Source organism: Anabrus simplex, chromosome 13, assembly GCF_040414725.1.
Source record: "Anabrus simplex isolate iqAnaSimp1 chromosome 13, ASM4041472v1, whole genome shotgun sequence".
Lineage (NCBI taxonomy): Eukaryota > Metazoa > Arthropoda > Insecta > Orthoptera > Tettigoniidae > Anabrus > Anabrus simplex.
The window spans coordinates 4568801-4589613 of NC_090277.1; the positions used below are offsets into that span (position 1 = coordinate 4568801).

At 40.0% G+C, this 20813-nt stretch overlaps 1 protein-coding gene across 1 annotated transcript in view; it reads right to left on the minus strand.

Moving 5' to 3' along the window:
- Positions 1-7324, minus strand: part of LOC136884676 (zinc finger protein 816) — a 53234-nt gene extending 45910 nt beyond the window's left edge. The window contains exons 1-2 of the mRNA XM_067156940.2: positions 6044-7324; positions 3615-3701 (exon numbers count right to left, since the gene is read on the minus strand). Of these exons, the coding sequence (XP_067013041.2) occupies positions 3615-3683 (69 nt within the window). The 5' untranslated portion in view covers positions 3684-3701; positions 6044-7324. The remainder of the gene's footprint in view (positions 1-3614; positions 3702-6043) is intronic.
- Between the last annotated feature and the right edge of the window lie 13489 nt (positions 7325-20813).

Below are 20813 nucleotides of genomic sequence, written 5' to 3' on the forward strand. Positions count from 1 at the left end.
GGCCCGGCGGGAAGATTTTAAATTAACACAACGCCCGCTTTCCAGTCCCAGATTTTATTTGGGAGAGCTTGAGCACCCTCTGCCATTACAACAACATCCATTATATTAGAATGAATAGTTACTATTTTTCCACTAACCTCCATCCGTCCCTGCCATTTGAGCTAAACATACCATGCACAACCAATAACTACTCTGAGCCTGTAACAACCTACCCTTAATAACTAACAACTTTTCCTTGGTATTACATCACATGCCTCTTCTAGATCCACAAAAGATAAACATAACTGTCTACTCTCCTCATAGTATTCTACAGTTACGCGGAATCAGAGTGGTAGACATAAAGCTGAAAATTACAGGACAGTCAGCTGCATTGAACATAAGCTCTGGGACTGCACTCTTTCCGATTATACTAGATTTGTTTGCAAAATGAATACCTGGTTCGATATGAGGTAGTTCGTGTATAGGAAAGAATAATCCACTGAAGCTCTACTTATAGGATTCCAGCAAGATATAGCAGATATCTTGTATTCAGATCAAATGGGCTATATTGTGATTGACCTATCTAAGGCATTAGATGGGGTAGATCATAGGAGATTATTGGAAAAAATAAATGCAATTGGACTAGACAAAAGGGTGACTGAATGGGTGGCTACATTTCCAGGAAATATAACTCAAGTAATTAAATTAGGCAAAGCATTATCTGACCATGTAATAATTCAGACAGTAATTCTTCAAGGCAGCATTCTTGGCCCTTTATGTTTTCTTATATAAATAATACGAGTAAAGATGCGGAATCAGAGATAAATTTTTTTGCAGATGATGTTATTCTGCATAGACTAATAAATAAGTTACAAGATTGTGAGCGGCTGCATAATGAACTTGATAATGTTGTGAGATACAAAGCAGGCAATGGTATGATGATAAACTGGGTTAAAAGTCAGGTTGTGAATTTCACAAAGAGGAAAAGTCCTCTCACTTTTAATTACTGCATTGATGGGGTGAAAGTTCCTTATGGGGATCATTGTTAGTACCTACGTGCTAATATAAGGAAAGATCTTCATAGGGGTAATCACATAAATGGGATTGTAAATAAAGGTTACAGATCTCTGCACATGGTTATGAGGGTATTTAGGAGTTGTAGTAAGGATGTAAGGAGAGGGCATATAAGAGTCTGCTAAGACCCCAACTAAAGTATGGCTCCAGTGTATAAGACCCTCACCAGGACTACTTGATTCAAAAACTGGAAAAAATCCAAAGAAAAGGAGCTTGATTTGTTTTGGGTGATTTCCGACAAAAGAGTAAGTAGTGTTACAAAAATGATGCAAAGATGGGGCTGGGAAGACTTGGTAGAAATGAGGCGAGCTCCTTGACAAATGTCCAATAATGGACCAACTATACCGGTATTAAACGGTATGTTTCGAGGTGACAGTTAAGAGATGGTGTGGCATGACATTTGTAGACGAATAAGTTTGAGTGGTGTCTTCACAAGTAGGAAAGATCACAATATAAAGATAAAGTTGGAATACAAGAGGACAAATTGAGGCAAAAATTATTTTATAGGAAAGTGGAATTAGTGCTTGGAATAACTAAGAAGGATGATCAATAAATTTCCAATTATTTTGCAATGGTTGGTTGGTTGGTTGGTTGGTTGGTTGGTTGGTTGGTTGGTTGGTTGGTTGGTTGGTTGGTTGGTTGGTTGGTTGGTTGGTTGGTTGGTTGGTTGGTTGGTTGGTTGGTTGGTTGGTTGGTTGGTTGGTTGGTTGGTTGGTTGGTTGGTTGGTTGGTTGGTTGGTTGGTTGGTTGGTTGGTTGGTTGGTTGGTTGGTTGGTTGGTTGGTTGGTTGGTTGGTTGGTTGGTTGGTTGGTTGGTTGGTTGGTTGGTTGGTTGGTTGGTTGGTTGGTTGGTTGGTTGGTTGGTTGGTTGGTTGGTTGGTTGGTTGGTTGGTTGGTTGGTTGGTTGGTTGGTTGGTTGGTTGGTTGGTTGGTTGGTTGGTTGGTTGGTTGGTTGGTTGGTTGGTTGGTTGGTTGGTTGGTTGGTTGGTTGGTTGGTTGGTTGGTTGGTTGGTTGGTTGGTTGGTTGGTTGGTTGGTTGGTTGGTTGGTTGGTTGGTTGGTTGGTTGGTTGGTTGGTTGGTTGGTTGGTTGGTTGGTTGGTTGGTTGGTTGGTTGGTTGGTTGGTTGGTTGGTTGGTTGGTTGGTTGGTTGGTTGGTTGGTTGGTTGGTTGGTTGGTTGGTTGGTTGGTTGGTTGGTTGGTTGGTTGGTTGGTTGGTTGGTTGGTTGGTTGGTTGGTTGGTTGGTTGGTTGGTTGGTTGGTTGGTTGGTTGGTTGGTTGGTTGGTTGGTTGGTTGGTTGGTTGGTTGGTTGGTTGGTTGGTTGGTTGGTTGGTTGGTTGGTTGGTTGGTTGGTTGGTTGGTTGGTTGGTTGGTTGGTTGGTTGGTTGGTTGGTTGGTTGGTTGGTTGGTTGGTTGGTTGGTTGGTTGGTTGGTTGGTTGGTTGGTTGGTTGGTTGGTTGGTTGGTTGGTTGGTTGGTTGGTTGGTTGGTTGGTTGGTTGGTTGGTTGGTTGGTTGGTTGGTTGGTTGGTTGGTTGGTTGGTTGGTTGGTTGGTTGGTTGGTTGGTTGGTTGGTTGGTTGGTTGGTTGGTTGGTTGGTTGGTTGGTTGGTTGGTTGGTTGGTTGGTTGGTTGGTTGGTTGGTTGGTTGGTTGGTTGGTTGGTTGGTTGGTTGGTTGGTTGGTTGGTTGGTTGGTTGGTTGGTTGGTTGGTTGGTTGGTTGGTTGGTTGGTTGGTTGGTTGGTTGGTTGGTTGGTTGGTTGGTTGGTTGGTTGGTTGGTTGGTTGGTTGGTTGGTTGGTTGGTTGGTTGGTTGGTTGGTTGGTTGGTTGGTTGGTTGGTTGGTTGGTTGGTTGGTTGGTTGGTTGGTTGGTTGGTTGGTTGGTTGGTTGGTTGGTTGGTTGGTTGGTTGGTTGGTTGGTTGGTTGGTTGGTTGGTTGGTTGGTTGGTTGGTTGGTTGGTTGGTTGGTTGGTTGGTTGGTTGGTTGGTTGGTTGGTTGGTTGGTTGGTTGGTTGGTTGGTTGGTTGGTTGGTTGGTTGGTTGGTTGGTTGGTTGGTTGGTTGGTTGGTTGGTTGGTTGGTTGGTTGGTTGGTTGGTTGGTTGGTTGGTTGGTTGGTTGGTTGGTTGGTTGGTTGGTTGGTTGGTTGGTTGGTTGGTTGGTTGGTTGGTTGGTTGGTTGGTTGGTTGGTTGGTTGGTTGGTTGGTTGGTTGGTTGGTTGGTTGGTTGGTTGGTTGGTTGGTTGGTTGGTTGGTTGGTTGGTTGGTTGGTTGGTTGGTTGGTTGGTTGGTTGGTTGGTTGGTTGGTTGGTTGGTTGGTTGGTTGGTTGGTTGGTTGGTTGGTTGGTTGGTTGGTTGGTTGGTTGGTTGGTTGGTTGGTTGGTTGGTTGGTTGGTTGGTTGGTTGGTTGGTTGGTTGGTTGGTTGGTTGGTTGGTTGGTTGGTTGGTTGGTTGGTTGGTTGGTTGGTTTCAACAGCTCACCTGTGGTCTGAACAGCTGCACTGGCCTTCATCCGATTGACTCCCTGTCATTATCAACTATTAGGTATTATTTATGATAGTCAACTTACAATGTTGGAGGGTTCTTCTGTATCTGAAGTCCAAGCTGGCTCACATTTGACGAACACAGATTCCTCCATACTTTTTGACAAAATAATCTGCAAAATACAAGCAGTATAAATTTTGAAATAAGTCCAATATACATAAAATCTGGGAATCATATTAGATCACTTTCTTTAATATTGAGAATTCTATTAATATCCACAGAAATATATCCCTAATCCATTTCAATGAGGGTGGTTTAGTTTTAAGGGGAAACAAACCTACAATATATCAGCTTCTTCTCTTAACTCTAGTCAGAGAAGAAATAGGAGTTCAGTAAAACTGTACTTGTATTACAGAAAAGAGAGAATAGACATCCAACATGGCATGATTCAAATGACGTCTCAGTGTGCAACATAATGTTGCCAACTTAGGAACTATTCTCACACTGGCTAGTGACAAAATCATCATAGTTATGAGATATGTCTGGCTTACGACAAGACAATTAGCCCCCAGATTTGAACCGGAATGTAGCCCACAGACTTCCACCATCTGCAGTGACGTTATTGGCTAGTGAAAAGACCAACTACTAGTTATGTCACGGAAACTACCATTACATCCGGCACATTCTATGACACGTCACTTGCTAACTCAGAGACTTCATTATTCTTGATCTGGGGTTTAAAGGGCAGGCGGTTTCTCGATACCATCTGCTTCTCCAGATGGACCACCACGGAATGTACAAGACATAGATTGGTACAAACCCGGGAGCGAATAACGCCCACTTTCCGAACTAAAACTACCCTATATTCTGTCAAAAATAATTAATAACTAGTATCACACACCGACGGGACATTTTAGATACCAGAACTAAATTTCTGTCAACTGTATCACTGCCAAAAAAAAAAGTTGCCAACAGCAGGCAGCCCAAGACAGCATTTCTCGCATACGGGTCATACAATGATATTTCACCATACTAGTGCAAAACCACGATAAGTGCAATGTTTTCTATACTTGCTTTTTTAATCTAATTGGTATATCTTTATGTGAAAGTGTGAACATTGTTAAATGTGTAAGATTAGACCCTTGCAGTAAAATGAATTTGTTTTACAATGGAGTACACTTTGTATTTCTTTCTTCTTTTTTTTTTTTACAAAGTTCACTACAAAACAGCATAATCTGCAGATGCATGGGTTTAAACTGAAAATTGAAGTCGTGGTTCCTGTCCTCTGAGAGAATCCTAATTATCTCCCTCAAGCTCTCCAACTCCTCCCTCATACTCCTTAATGCCTGGTCCCACCCACAGTCCCTACACTCGCACTGCTTAGCCGTTTTTTACTAAATAATGAAAAGAAACGGATGGCGGGCAATAAGCAACTAGCTGTGTGTGGTCCGTGCATAAAATCAATTACTGCCGAGGATGACTACATCATCTGTGACGGTAAGTGTCATAGAAAACTTCACAGAGCGTGTGTTAAATTAAATAAACGGGAATTCAAGACAACTAACTGAGGACAAATCAAAGAAGTGGTTCTGCGGCAAGTGTGATGGTGTGAATGGCGATCTGGCCACAGGGCCGAGCGACCATAAGCTTGGGGATACGGAATCTGTAATCAGGGACATCCAAAAAAGGCTATGTAAACTAGAAGGAATCGAAGCTGAACAAGCGGAAATTAGAAAGTCGGTTACCTTCTGTGCTGAGAGTTTCGATGATATTAAGCGTCAGCTGCATAAAATAACTGATGACTTTAAAAACGCTATGGCAGAAGTAGCGGCATTGAAGTCTAAGGTTGCTGTCCTCGAAAGGGAAAAGACAAGAGCAGATGAAGAAGTCTCTAAGCTTAGAGAGGAAAATCAAGACCTGCAACAGTACGTCCGGAGGAACAACGTAGAAATTCATGGACTGCCTCAGCTTGATGACGAGAATCCAGTCGCAGTTGTGAAAGCACTTGGCAATGTCGAAGTGACCGACGGTGATATTGATGCGTGTCGTCGTCTACCACAAAAGAAAATTTTGTAGCCGATTAAAAAAGAATCAGCTGCTCGCAGCAAGGAAGAATAAATCACCACTAAGCTCTAAAGATTTAGGTATCCAAGAAGCTAACCGAGCTGTATATATCAATGAACATCTGACATCGGGGAATAAATATCTCCACAAGATGGCCAGGGATCTACGGCAATATGGATATAAATATATTTGGACAAGGGACTCCAAAATCTAACTAAGAAGGAGTGATCATTGATCAGTGCGAATTAGGAGCATTGATGATATTAGAAAGTTGCAGAGCGAAGACACAAGTGTAACGGCACAGCCAAGATATACCAACACTCGTTAACGGCAGTACCTAAGTGTTACAACAAATATTCCACTTTTCCATTAGGCTGTTATGAAATTCAATACGATTCCATAAATAATTTCGTTTTACAGAACATCAGTTCATATACAGTTGCTACTCACCTGGACGGAAACAGCTCTACTCGTCCGTCACAATCTTACAGTGCGGTTAGGTGCTTGTACCTAAACAGCAGGAGTATCCGAAACAAACTTGAGGAAATAGAAATTCTTTTGCACATTATAGGTCAGGTAGATATATTGGTTGTGACAGAAACCTGGGTAAAAAGTGAGGAGGCGAAATACTATAATATACCAAATTATAGAAGCATCTTTTCACACGAGACGGCAAAGCGGGAGGTGGCTTAGGTATTTACATTTCGCACTGTTCGAAAGTAAATGTGAAAATGAATTGTGAACTTGATCATAGCTAGATATGGGTTGAAATTTATAGGGATTAATTTAGTAGTACTAAATAGAAAAGTATTGATTTAATTGCAGGATATAACCCAAAAAGGAATAATGCCACACCATATCTAGCATCCCTTGAAAATTTTGTAAGTAAAACAACTAACAATTTATGCCTATTTTTGGGTGACACGAATATTGATATCTTAACTAGTGACCAGCTAAAAATAAAACACATGAACCTGCTTTCTTGCTATGATTTCAAGCAATGCAATAATGTATATCCAACACGAATATGTGATACCACAAAGCACTTTAATAGATCATGTGTCTATAAATAATTCTGGAATATATTATTATTTATCAAATGTTGGTAGCTATATAAGTGACCATAATATATATTTGATATCCTTTTGCCAAATTCTAAATCTCCATCACAATCGCTTGAACTGAAAAGACTGGAAGCAACTAAAGTAGACCGAAAAGATAATAGACCTGAAAGTAGTAATATCACTGAACAAAACACAAAGGTCATAAACAACACTACTAGTAGGATTGACATAATATATCATTCCTTTATTGACCAACTACTGCATAGTACACAAAGACAGAAACCACAAAGTCATCGAGCACAAAGAACTGGTAGCTCGCCATGGATATCTTCTCAGCCTTATTAAGTGACGGGACATTTTACATGCGAAACTTAAAATCCCACCCTAAAGAATAACATCAATCTCAATCAGGAATATCGCAGGTGTAGAAACAATGTAACAAATCTAAAAAGGAGCTTAAAAAACAAATATTACTCTGAAAAATTTAGAATTCATAACAAGAACCCAAAGGAAACATGGAAAATAATCAAAGAAATCATACATAAGAGAAAAACAACAAAATGTGATAATTGTACATCTCTAGAAATAGATAACAAGATAATTACAGACAGTCAGGAAATATGTGAATTATTAAATTTATATTTTTCAATTATTGCTAAAACCCTGGCTTCTGCAATCCCTCCCCAGAGCACTGAAAAACGTGGGGTTCCTAGTTACTTGAACTCATTTTACCTATATCCAACAGATGAAACAGAAGTAAGATCTATAATATCAAATCTAAAAAACAAGAGTAGCTATGGGCAGGATGGTATAACTGCCAACTTTCTAAAAGAATCCCAGGGTTCTAACAGAGATCATTAACAAATCCTTGGCATCTGGTACATTATCTAGTGAGCTAAAAGTAGCTAAAGTATTTCCTGTCTTCAAGAGTGGGGATGGGAGGAATCCTAGTAACTGTAGGCTTATCTGCATTCTCTCCATAATCTCCAAAATATTATAAACTATTGTTAAAAAGAGACTTCTCACTTTTATAAACAAAAATAATTTACTTTACAATGCACAATGTGGCTTTCATGAGAACTCTCACACTGAAATAGCAACTGTAGATCTCATAAATCTGCTGCAAGAGTCAATATATTTTAATAATTTTGCTGGTGGGTTGTTTATAGACCTAAAGAAGGCCTTTGATACAGTGGACCATGCAAGACTGTTAGCTAAATTAGAGAGAACAGGAGTTCATGGTGTTGCTTTGAAGTGGTTTGATAATTATCTGTCTGATAGAAAACAGTATCTAGTGCTAAACTGTAGGAGCTCAGCAATTAGGGTGACCCATGGCATTCCACAGGGGTCGGTGTTAGGGCTGATACTCTTTCTAGTCTACATCAACGACATTGCAACTTGCCGTTTTAAAGGACGTATCACCCTATATGCCGATGACACAAACTTGTTTTATACTGGTTGCAATATAGACTCCATTGTTAAAGATATGCAGGAAGACCTCAATACTCTGTGCTTTTGGTTTCAAGCAAATAAATTAACAATTAATATACAAAAAACTAATTATATGATAATGACAAAACAAGGTCAGAATGAAATCCCACACAGTAAAATATGTATGCAGAATACTGAAATAAAACTAGTTAGTACTGTCAAATATCTTGGGTTGTGATTGATAGGAACTTGAACTGGACAGACCATGTTGAATACATTACTAAAAAGATCACACCTGTTGTAGGAATTTTAAAGAAACTTAGTTATCTTATCCCACAACATCTTCTAAAACAGATCTGCTACTCTTTAATTCATAATCACCTATAATATTTGAATGTAATCTGGATGCGCTGTAAGAAGTCTGACTTGAATGAGCTAATTGCAGTATACTTAATCTTCCCTACTTAACGCCAATAAAATATCTGTACCTAAGTGCTAAAATACCATGCCTAAGCATGAGTACAGAATTCAATACAGCTGTACTCATGTATAAAATAAAACATAAATTTATACACCACAACACTACATATACTCTGAACTCTGACAACCATCCACATCGTACTAGGCACGCGAATGATTTTGCCTTATAAACTGTTCACTCTTGTAAATATGGTATAAACAGCTTGAAGTTCTCTGCGATCCAGTTATTTAATAACATCCCTGTGGAGATAAAAACAGCACCAACGTTGGCAAAATTCAAACAAAGAGTCAAGCATTATTTTTGGGAAAAGTACAGTGCTGTTTAAATCAAAATATCAGTTGTCATTTAAGTCATTCTCCCAAACAATCTTGCAAACTGTCCGGAATTATTCTTGTACTTCTGCAACTTTTATGTTATGTAAATGTAAATACTCTTTAATCTGTTCTTGTACCTCTGCAACTCTGTGTTATGTATATGCACTGTAAATACTCTGTAATCAATTCCTGTACGTCTGCAACTTTTATGTTATGTAATTGTAAATAATCTGAAATCTATTCTTGTACCTCTGCAACTCTGTGTTATGTATATGCACTGTAAATACTCTGTAATCAATTCTTGTACGTCTGCAACTTTTACGTTATGTCATTGTAAAGCTTGTATATAAAGAAGTAGAATGCATGCAGAAGAACTTAAATGGATGTCTTATCTTATAACAAATGTTTCCAGAAAAAATAGCAATTTAATGGTTCATAGTAAACCTTTGTATTTATTGATCTAATATTCATATTATAGTACTTCTTTTTTATTGTATTATGGTAGTATTCTGATAAAAATTAGAAATTAAGGGCAAATGACAGATTGCTGTAAGAGGTGATGTATAGATTGTTTTGTGAAGAAGATATGCAATGTGTTTCTTTGTGTTTTATTTTAGAAAAAAAATTAGTATATCAATACCGAGTGGCAGCCTTGAGTTTTGTACAGATTATTCACCCTCTTCCAGACACAGGTCCGAGAGTGAGCTGCTGATAAGTTTTTCCTTCCTCTGCCAAGTATGACTGCTGTTGTTTATTAAGTGACTTAAAGTATTCTGTCTCCTGAATTTCCTCCATCATGACTTTGATACTGTTCCTTGTATGATTCTTTCAACAAATGTAAACATCACTTATATTTTTTCTTAACTAGCATCACCTTTTCTAAATTACTTAGGTATTCATAATAGGATATATTGAAGTTGATTTCGATGTGTAAGACTTTGGTAGAGGAAGGTGGTACAGTACTGTACTACAGCACGCTGAAGATAATCTCTTGCTCTAAACAGACAGTGGTACAGCCCACGAGTCTATTGTAAAAGGTCCAATCACATTAAATTTTCAAATGTAATATCTTATGTATGCCCTCTCTTAAGTATATCTCACAAAAAACTTTACCTCGTTTTCAACTCGCAACCTTCTGCCCTATGAAAGGTCAACTATAAAGCAAGTAAGTTAAAAATAATTATACCCACCAAGTTATGCACCACCTCCATCATAATGTCTAGTGATCCTTCAGAACAGTACTTCTGAGGATTTCAATTCAGGAAGAAATAAATAGTAGTTTGTATATGCCCAAATGTGTTTATTCATGATTAAATAAAGAACCTCAAAACTGTATCACATGTTCCTTTTTTCTTTCTTTTCTTTGTGTGTGTGTGTAGTCCATATATGATTAATAATCAATGTAACAAATGAGAGTTTTACAGTGATGCTCATAACTTCCTACTTTTTGGATTAAAATCCTGAAAACAGTGATTGCTTAATTCTGTGTAGTTATTTACTTATATATTGACTATATATTTCAAAACATTCTAAACCCTTTTCTTTACAACAGGCCACAAACACATATCTCATCTAACACTGATATCACAACATTTGGAGCTGAAGTGCCCTTTAAACAAGCATCATAATCATATCACAACATTCCAAACTGCTCATTACTAACTGAAATAACAAGTGCTTTTGATCTGAAACACTCAAAGCACAATGTTCATAGTCACTTTAAATCAAATGTTGCATGATGCTATACACTCACTGACATAGTTACTAGGTGTGCAAGACCACCCCTATTTAATTCACAAAAATCTAAATATTGTTGCATTAATGTTCTCAGAATTTTATAAACATTTCCTTGTTTTTCCTTCCCATTTACTTTGGTCTGAATATTCTTCTTCAATGCTCTGTCAACACGCCATGAGCAAAATAACCTCATGGTTGCAGGTCCCATGACTGCATTCCAAGCATTGTAGAAGGCTTCTGCCAAATCGGACATGAAGACCTTTGGGAATACACAACCACCCTCATTCTTAATGTAGGTGAGAAATAGAGACAATATTTCCTGGTCACTTCTATTGGAAATCAGAAATGCACAAGGAAAGCCCTGTGTCAAGTCATCCAGAACTAAAAGCGTTATTAACTCAAACCCGTAGCTATTAAGCCCATGTGTTCCATCAGTGCATATACAGTCACTACCATATTTCTTGAATATTTCACTCTGAGCACTGTTCATAATAATTAAAATAAAGTCATCACTTCTGAGGTTTGGATGCTTTTCACTGGTGGTCCCCTGAGGTTTATAGAATAATACACAGGGACTGTCACCTGAATTAATTTCATTGACCCAGGCCTCAACAATTGTACCATCCTCCTGATGTCTGACAGATTTAGAGCTCAAGTTAAAACTACGCGCAATATTATACCAATCCTGTTTTGTGATTAAATGAACTCTTTCAAGCTTTGAGTCTGTCACAGATTCGCGAATTTTGTCCAGAATATCTTGAAAGGGAATCTGGTTGGCAATATCTGTTGCTAATGTCTTCCTCTCTACATCTGTGAGGACAAGATGGCTTAGATCATTTTGATGACCTCTGTGAGTGGGAACATATTTACTTCACACATTCCATTTTCGTGTTCAATTAGTGGAATACTTGCTGGACAGATCTCCATCAACTTTGTTGCTTCCCTAAAGCTTCAAGTGCCTGATGACTTTACTTTCAGACACAAAAAAGCCTGATCGATGACACACATAGTAATGTCTCTTCGTGTTATCTGTTGCAGTGTAAGAACCCCTTTTCTTTACATACTGTGAATATATTTCGCTTTCAATGTGCTGTTTCCACATAGGAAGCTTGAGAAAGAAGGTAATGTTTTTATCTTCTGTCTCAGGTCTTTCAATTAAGTTTGTGTGGCACTGACGCTCATGCCGTTTTAAATTATAACTGTGCGTGAACTGTTTATCACAAAATTTACACTGGTGTGGAAGAGATGTCTCGCCCTTTAAACAAGGCGCAATTTCATCTAGTTTCTCTGGATGTGCCTTAGAAACATGTTTCCTAAGATTTTTATTATACTCATAGCTTTTATCACATTCAGAACACGAGATTTGCTTAACGTTGCTCATTATAACGCTATGTAAGTAGGCCTACCTAAACTGATGAAAAACTAAATAAACACGCGACACGTACCGTAACTAAATACAGACTATAGCTGGACACACCAAACGAAATACACTAATCCCACAGGTACAGTAACGAACACTATGCACAAGCAGATATTCGAAAATATACACACGTAAGTTTCTTCTCAAGCCACTCGCACAATAAATACACTTTCCTGCTGTCAATCGTCACTGCCCGGTTCTCTTCGTATGTATTCGTAGTGTAGCCTACCTCATAAACACTACAATAGTTCGTTCGTTCAGCGAATCTCCTACAGTTTGTTCTTTTGCATTGTCAACTCAAAGCCAGTGTACCGTTCGGGCCGTTCGGAAATCTTCGGCGTGTTCCGTAAGGGTTCGGCCGTGGTATCCAGGTGGGGCCCGAGTACGTCCCGTCAGGCGCTAACGTCGAGTAACGTGCATCTTCAATGATTTGTTAAGTGAGAAAATCAGAAGTTGCAGAAACACATAGTGCATTTAGCGCGTTGCCAACTCGCTTGGTAAACGCTAATTTACAAAATATGAATACAGCAAACGTATAACTTCTATCATTTGCTAAGTGCAAAAATCAGAAAATGCGAAAATACATAGTTTACATACCGCGTAGCCTAGTCGCTCGATAACCGCTAACTTACAAGATATGAATACATTAAACGTACTGCTTCAATGATTTACTAGTGCGACAATAAGAAACTGGACAACACATAGCGCACATAACGCGTAGCCAACTCGCTCGGTTACGGCTAATTTACAAAGCATGAATACAGCAAACGTACAACTTGTACATTTCCTACATGCGAAAATAAGAAACTGCCGAAACACATAGCGCACATACCGCGTAGCCGACTCTCTCGGTAAACGCTAATTTACAAAATTATAATACAGTTAACGTGCATCTCCAATCATTTGCTATGAGTGAGATTAGAAGCTGCAGAAACACATATTTTTTTAATAAACAATGTTTTAAAGAAAATTTACAATAAAAATAACAAAAAGCACTGCAATTTCATGATATAAAAAATGGCATAAAAATTTCCAGAACTGTTCTTTTATAACATGAACACTACACAAACACTAAGAACTCACTACATCGCTGTAGTCCGTCAAGATCGGGAAAGCAGTCTCTTTCTGGTTTCACAGTCCCAACCACGGCCTCAAGTGACCTTACTACCCCGGTATTCACCTTGAGAGGCTGGGGGAAACCGCGGGAAAACCCCAGTCAGGGTACTTAGTCACCTCTGTCATGCTCCACATAGATGTCGCGCGTGAAGCTAATTGTGTACGACACACACAGTTTCTTGAACAGATTGAGATACTTTTTGCTACAGATGGAGTGTAGCACCTTGTCATTAGCTGGGTCCCCACATCCTAATGACCCAACTAATATAGCGTCCACCTCTACAAATGTAAATCGAGAACGAAGAGCCGTCGCCAAGGTCGCATACTAGTAGTATAATGCGAGAGTTCTGCGGCCTCCTCCCGCGGGAAATTTGAATTCTGGCGGGAAATTTGAATTTTGGCAGGAGATTTGAATATTGGCGCGAGATTTGAATTTGTAAACAAAGCCACGTGCTTTTTGCCACCTGTCATCGACAACAACGCATCGCTAACCTCACTGCTGCCATCTTGACGGGCCTAAACCTCAGTAGTACCAACTTAACCTAACTAGCGCGAGGTAAACAAAGCCACGTGTTTTTTGACAGACAACAACGCATCACTAACCTCAGTACTGCCATCTTGACGGGCCTAAACCTCAGTAGTACCAACTTAACCTAACTTGTGCGAGATAAACAAACCCACGTGCTTTTTTGACAGCTGTCATCCGCGATCTTTAATCCAGAGAGCACCGTGCTGCCCTCCTTATCGTAGTAGATGTAAATTCGTCACCTGTCATCGGCAGTGCTGCCATCTTGGCGGAACTAAACCTTAGTGCTACCAACATAACCTCACTACCGCGATATAAACAAGTCAACGTGCAGCTGTCATCCGCCATCTTTAATCTATAGGGCACCGTGCTGCCGTCTTTAGCTACTTACCTTTGAAATGTGGTGGCGGATAATTTGAAAAATGCTTTTTGACAGCAGCCATCTTTGAGCACAGTGCTGCCCTCTTTAGCTACTTACCTTTGAAATGTGCTGGCGGTATATTCCACGTGCTTTACAAACCTATATGCTTTTCTGACAGCTGTCATCCGCCATCTTTAATCCAGAGAGAACAGTGCTGCAATCTTTAGTTGAAATGTGGTGGCGGCAAATTCCACGTGCTCTTGTAAACAAATCCACGTGCTTTTCTGACAGCTGTCATCCGCCATCTTTAATCTATAGAGCACAGTGCTGCCCTCTTTAGCTACTTACCTTTGAAATGTGGTGGCGGATAATTTGAAAAATGCTTTTTGACAGCAGCCATCTTTGAGCACCGTGCTGCCCTCTTTAGCTAGATACATGTGGTGGCAGGCAATTAAACATGAAAGCAGCCATCTTTAATCAAAAGAGCACCGTGCTGCCCTCTATGTGGTGGCGGCAAATTCTACATGCTCTTGTTTGGAAACAAACTCACGCGCTTTTTTGACAGCCGTCATCCGCCATCTTTAATCAACAGAACACAGTGCTGCCCTCTTTAGCTAGATACCTTTGAAATGTGGTGGCGGCAAATTCTACGTGCTCTTGTTTGGAAACAAAGCCATGTGTTTTTTTTGACACCTGTCATCTGCCATCTTTAATCAACAGAGCACAGTGCTGCCCTCTTTAGCTACTTACCTTTGAAATGTGGTACGTCACAGCTGTCATCCGCAGTGCTGCCATCTTGACGGGCCTAAACGTTAGTGCTACCAACTTAACCTTACTAGCGCGAGATTTGAATCGGTAAACTAATCCACGAGCTTTTATGACAGATGTCATCCACCATCTTTAATCCATAGAGGACAGTGGTGCCCTATTTAGCTACTTACCTTTGAAATGTGGTGGCTGATAATTTGAAAAATGCCTTTTGATAGCAGCCATCTTTGAGCACCGTGCTACCGTCTTTAGCTAGATACCTGTGGTGGCAGGCAATCCCACGTGACAGCAGCCATCTTTAATCAAGAGGGCACCGTGCTACCCTCTTTGTGGTGGTAGCAAATTTCACGTGCTTTACAAACTCACGTGCTTTTTTCTGACAGCTGTCATCCGCCATCTTTCATCACAAACCTCAGTGCTGCGCTCTTTAGCTAGTTACCTTTGAAATGTGGTGGCGGCAAATTCTATGTGCTCTTGTTTAGTAAACAAAGCCACGTGCTTTTTTTGGACAGCTGTCATCCACCATCTTTAATCAATAGAGCACTGTGCTGCTATCATGCAGGCAATTTCATCAGCTGCCATCCGCCATCTTTAATCCACAGAGCACCGTGCTGCGCTCTGTAGTAGCAGGCAATTTGAAAACTTCTGTTAGCTGTCATCCGCCATCTTTAATCAAGAGAGCACCGTGCTGCCATCTTTAGCTAGATACCTTTGAAATGTGGTGGCGGCAAATTCTATGTCCTCTTGTTAAGTAAACAAAGCCACGTGCATTTTTACAGCTGTCATCCACCATCTTATATCAATAGAGCACTGTGCTGCTATCATGCAGGCAATTTCATCAGCTGTCATCCGCCATCTTTAATCCACAGAGCACCGTGCTGCTCTCTGTAGTAGCGGGCAATTTGAAAAGTTCTGTTAGCTGTCATCCACCATCTTTAATCAAGAGAGCACCGTGCTGCCATTTTTAGCTAGATACCTTTGAAATGTGGTGGCGGCAAATTGAAAAATTTCACGTCCTCTTGTTTAGTAAACAAACTCACGCGCTTTTTGTCACCTGTCATCCGCCATCTTTAATCTATAGAGCTCAGTGCTACACTCTTTAGGTACATACCTTTGAAATATGGTGGCGGAAAATTTAAAAAGAAGAATTCTACATCAGCCATCTCTCGACGCTAATTGCACAAGATGGTGGCTATACATGACTCCTTAAAGGTGCTTATGCAAGATGGCCGCTATACATAGGTTCTTATGAGATGCCCTTGGGATGCTTGCGCAAGATGGCGGTTATACAAGGCTCCTTATGAGACGCCCTAGAGATGCTTGCGCAAGATGGCGGTTGCTCTTATGAGGCGGCTTAAGGGTCCTTGCACAAGATGGCTAGAGATGCTCTAAAGATGCTTGCGCAAGATGGCGGACGCAAGATGGTGGCTATACACGACTCCTTATGAGACGCCTTAAGGGGGCTTGCGCAAGATGGCTGCTGCTCTTATGAAGAAAACTAGCTTAGAGGCTAACGTGTCGTGCTAGTTCGATTCATTAAATTTGGGGCTTAAATGCATAATGTTAAATATCTCGAAAACGGCGCATCGTAGAGCAAAACGGACAAAATTTGTCTACCCAATACCTCGGTTCGCAGTATGGGGAGCAAGAAAATCATAGTCTAATGATGAGATCAACGGTTCGGTTCTAACTTAGGCCCTTTGGCATTAGCTCTGTTTCAGCTCGTAATGAAGCAAGTCTTCGTAACATGATCCGGTCTAGCTATGGTAGATAGTATAACGTACCGTGCAGGTTCGATTCATTACATTTGGGGCTTAAATGCAAAATGTTAAATATCTCGAAAACGGACAAAATTTTTCTACCTGATACCTAGGTTTGCAGTATCAGGAACAAGAAAAAAACATAGTCTAATGATGAGATCGGCGGTTCGATTCCTACTTAGGCCCTTTGGCATTGGCAGCTATCTATTTCTACAACATGGCGGCTATACATAGCTTCTTATGAGACAGCTTAAGAGCGCTTGCACAAGATGGCTGCTGCTCTTATGAGACGCCCTAGGGTTGCTTGCGGGAGGTAGCAGCGACAAGACGATGACTATACACAGCTGCTTATGATTCGGCCTAGAGGTGCTTACACAAGATGGTGGCTGCTCTGATGAAGAAAGCAAGCTTTGCATCGTGCAGGTATTTTCACAGCACTAAACCTCATACCTTTGAAATGTAGTGGCGGGTAATTAGAAAAATTCGACGTGCTTTTTCATAAGCTGTTAAGGCCTCCGCTTATGTCAAGGCATAGCTCTATCGAACAAGTTTAAACCTGCATCGGAATAGCTAGAGTAAGCACGTACTCCAGTGATGACGTCATTAAGCATGTTTAGAACACTAAATAAGTAGAACCGAACACTGTACTCGATACTACATGTGTTTAGAACATGTCAGGGGATACCTTTGTTCTAAGAAGTTTAGTTTACCGCACATTCCTTGTACGGCTAATAGGATAAAGGGCTAATGGGCAAAAGGGCTAAAGTGCTAATGGGATAAAGGGCTAAAGAGCTAAAGGAGCAACAACCTCATCGATCGCTATCAGCAGGAACGCTTGTACTTTGTTAAGTGTAGAAAATTAATCTTTATTTGTAAATGGTTTCATGTTCAGAACAAGGAATGGAACCTAGGCGTTACGTCTTACCTAATAAAATCCCCGAGGTGTGATGAGTTACGTTTTTCGAACTTGTGTTTGGAACACTGAACTTTTCAAGATGATAGCAGAGAGTTTAGCAATGTTCTGTTGTTGGATTATAAATTCCGCGCTACAACATGCATAAGGTGGCAGCCTTGAGGTTTACTGCCATAAAGATGACAAGAGTGAGGTTAACAATGTTCCGTTGTTGGATTTTAAATTCCGCGCTATAACATACATAACGTGGCAGCCTTGAGGTTTACCGCCGTAAAGATGGCAGCAGTGAGGTTAGCGACGCTCTATTGTCCTTCAATGTGAGGTTAGGGTTCGTCAAGAAGACAGCTGTCAAAAAAAAGCACGTGACTATGTTTACCAAACAAGAGCACGTGGTTGTGACGTCACGGTCAAGTAATCAATCCTTAGCTCGACGTCGTTAAGAGCAGCATTAGGTTTAGCTAAGCTTAAAAGTCTTGGGAACAGAGCAGCAGTATGAATTGCCATGTTTCAAAGCGTGTACACATCACCTATCGATTTTACATGCATCGACCATCGAACTAAACTTCTTCCGCTAGATAGTGCTGCTATCTTAGCATAACCTATACCCATAAAATTAAAGTACAATGAATCGCCACGTTTCAAAGCGTGTACACATTTCCTATCGATTTTGCATGCATCGACTCTTGTACTAAATCTTCTTCCGCTAGTTTGTGCTGCTATCTTAGCATAACCTATACGCATGACCTTAAGGTACAAAGAATAGCCATGTTTCAAAGTGTGTACACATCACCTATCGATTTTGCATGCAACAAATATCGTACTAAACTTCTTCCGCTAGATTGTGCTGCTATCTCAGCATAACCTACACGCATGACCTTAAGGTACAAAGAATAGCCATGTTTCAAAGTGTGTACACATCACCTATCGATTTTGCATGCAACAAATATCGTACTAAACTTCTTCCGCTAGATTGTGCTGCTATCTCAGCATAACCTACACGCATGACCTTAAGGTACAAAGAATAGCCATGTTTCAAAGTGTGTACACATCACCTATCGATATTGCATGCAACAAATATCGTACTAAACTTCTTCCGCTAGATTGTGCTGCTATCTTAGCATAACTTATACACATGAACTTAAAGTACGAAGAATAGCCATGTTTCAAAGTGTGTACACAGTACTTATTGATTTTGCATGCATCAAATATCGTACTAAATTTCTTCCGCTAGATTGTGCTGCTATCTTAGCATAACCTATACCCATGAACTTAAAGTACAATGACTAGTAATGTTTCAAAGCATGTACGCATCAACTATCGAATTTGCATGTATCGACTCTCGTACTAAACTTCTGCAGGTAGATTGTGCTGCTTTCTTAGCATATCTAAGACGCATGAACTTAAAGTACAAAGAATAGCTATGTCTCAAAGCGTGTACACGTTACCTATCGATCTTGCAAGCATCGACTCTCGTACTAAACTTCTTCCGCTAGGTTGTGCTGCTATCTTAGCATAACCTATAAGCATGTCCTTAAGGTACAAAGAATAGCCATGTTTCAAAGCGTGTACACATTACCTATCGACTTTGCATGCAACAAATATCGTACTAAACTTCTTCCGCTAGGTTGTGGTGCTATCTTAGGATAACTTATACACATGAACTTAAAGTACAAAGAATAGTCATGTTTCGAACCGTGTACACATTACTTATTGATTTTACATTCATCGAATATCGTACTGAACTCCTTCCGCTATATTGTGCTGGTATCTTAGCATCACTTACACACATGAACTTAAAAGTACAAAAAATTACCACTTTAAAAGCGTGTACACATCACCTATCGATTTTACATGCATCGACCATCGAACTAAACTTCTTCCGCTAGATAGTGCTGCTATCTTAGCATAACCTATACCCATAAAATTAAAGTACAATGAATAGCCATGTTTCAAAGCGTGTACACGTTTCCTATCGATTTTGCATGCATCGAGTCTCGTACTGAACTTCTTCCGCTAGATTGTGCTGCTATCTTAGCATAACCTATGCGCATGGCCTTAAAGTACAAAGAATAGCCATGTATCAAAGTGTGTACACATTACTTATTGATTTTGCATGCAACAAATATCGTACTAAATTTCTTCCGCTAGATTGTGCTGCTATCTTAGCATAACCTATACCCATGAACTTAAAGTACAATGAATAGTCATGTTTCAAAGCATGTACGCATCAACTATCGATTTTGCATGTATCAACTCTCGTACAAAACTTCTTCAGGTAGATTGAGCTGCTATCTTAGCATAACTAAGACGCATGAACGTAAAGTTCAAAGAATAGCCTTGTTTCAAAGCGTGTACACATTACCTAATGATTTTGCATGAAACGACTATCATACTAAACTTTTCCACTAGATTGTGCTAAAATCGTGTAAGTGTGCTGCTACCTTAGCAAAACCTATCGATTTTACATGCATCGACTATCGTACTAGACTTCTTCCGCTAGAGCATGTAGCAATCGCTTTTGTGTATCCCTAACCCATGTGCACGAACTTAAAGCACAAAGAAGAGCTATGTTCTAAAGCGTGTACACATCACCCACCGATAATGTATGTATCGAATATCGTACTAAACTTCTCCTGCCAGAGCGTACGACTATCGCTTGTGTGTGCACGAACTTAAAGCATAAAGGATAACAATGTATAAAAATCTTGTAAACAAAGCAGCAGCATTAAGTATAGCCGTGTTTAAATGCGTGTACACATCATGTATCTATGATGCACTCAGTACTAAACATATTCCATTAGAATGTACAAAGTTCGCATGTGTTTGTGCTGCTATCTTAGCATAGCCTATGTGCATGAACTTAAAGCATAAAGAATAGTTATGTGTAAAAAATCTTGTGAACATAGCAGAGTGTTAACTACGTAGATGTAGACATTGATCATTTCATGCTGACGCAGCATACCACGTGACCGTGACGTCACAGCCACGTGCTCTTCTTTAGTAAACATAGCCACGTGCTTTTTTGAGAGCTGTCTCCTTGACGAACCCTAACCTCACTTTGAAGGACAATAGAGCGTCGCTAACCTCACTGCTGCGATCCTTACGGCGGTAAACCTCATGGCTGCCACCTTATGCATGTTATAGCGCGGAATTTAAAATCCAACAACGGAACATTGCTAACCTCACTCTTCTTATCTTTACGGCGGTAAACCTCAAGGCTGCCACCTTATGCATGTTGTAGCGCGGAATTTATAATCCAACAACAGAACATTGCTAAACTCTCTGCTATCATCTTGAAAAGTTCAGTGTTCCAAACACTAGTTCGAAAA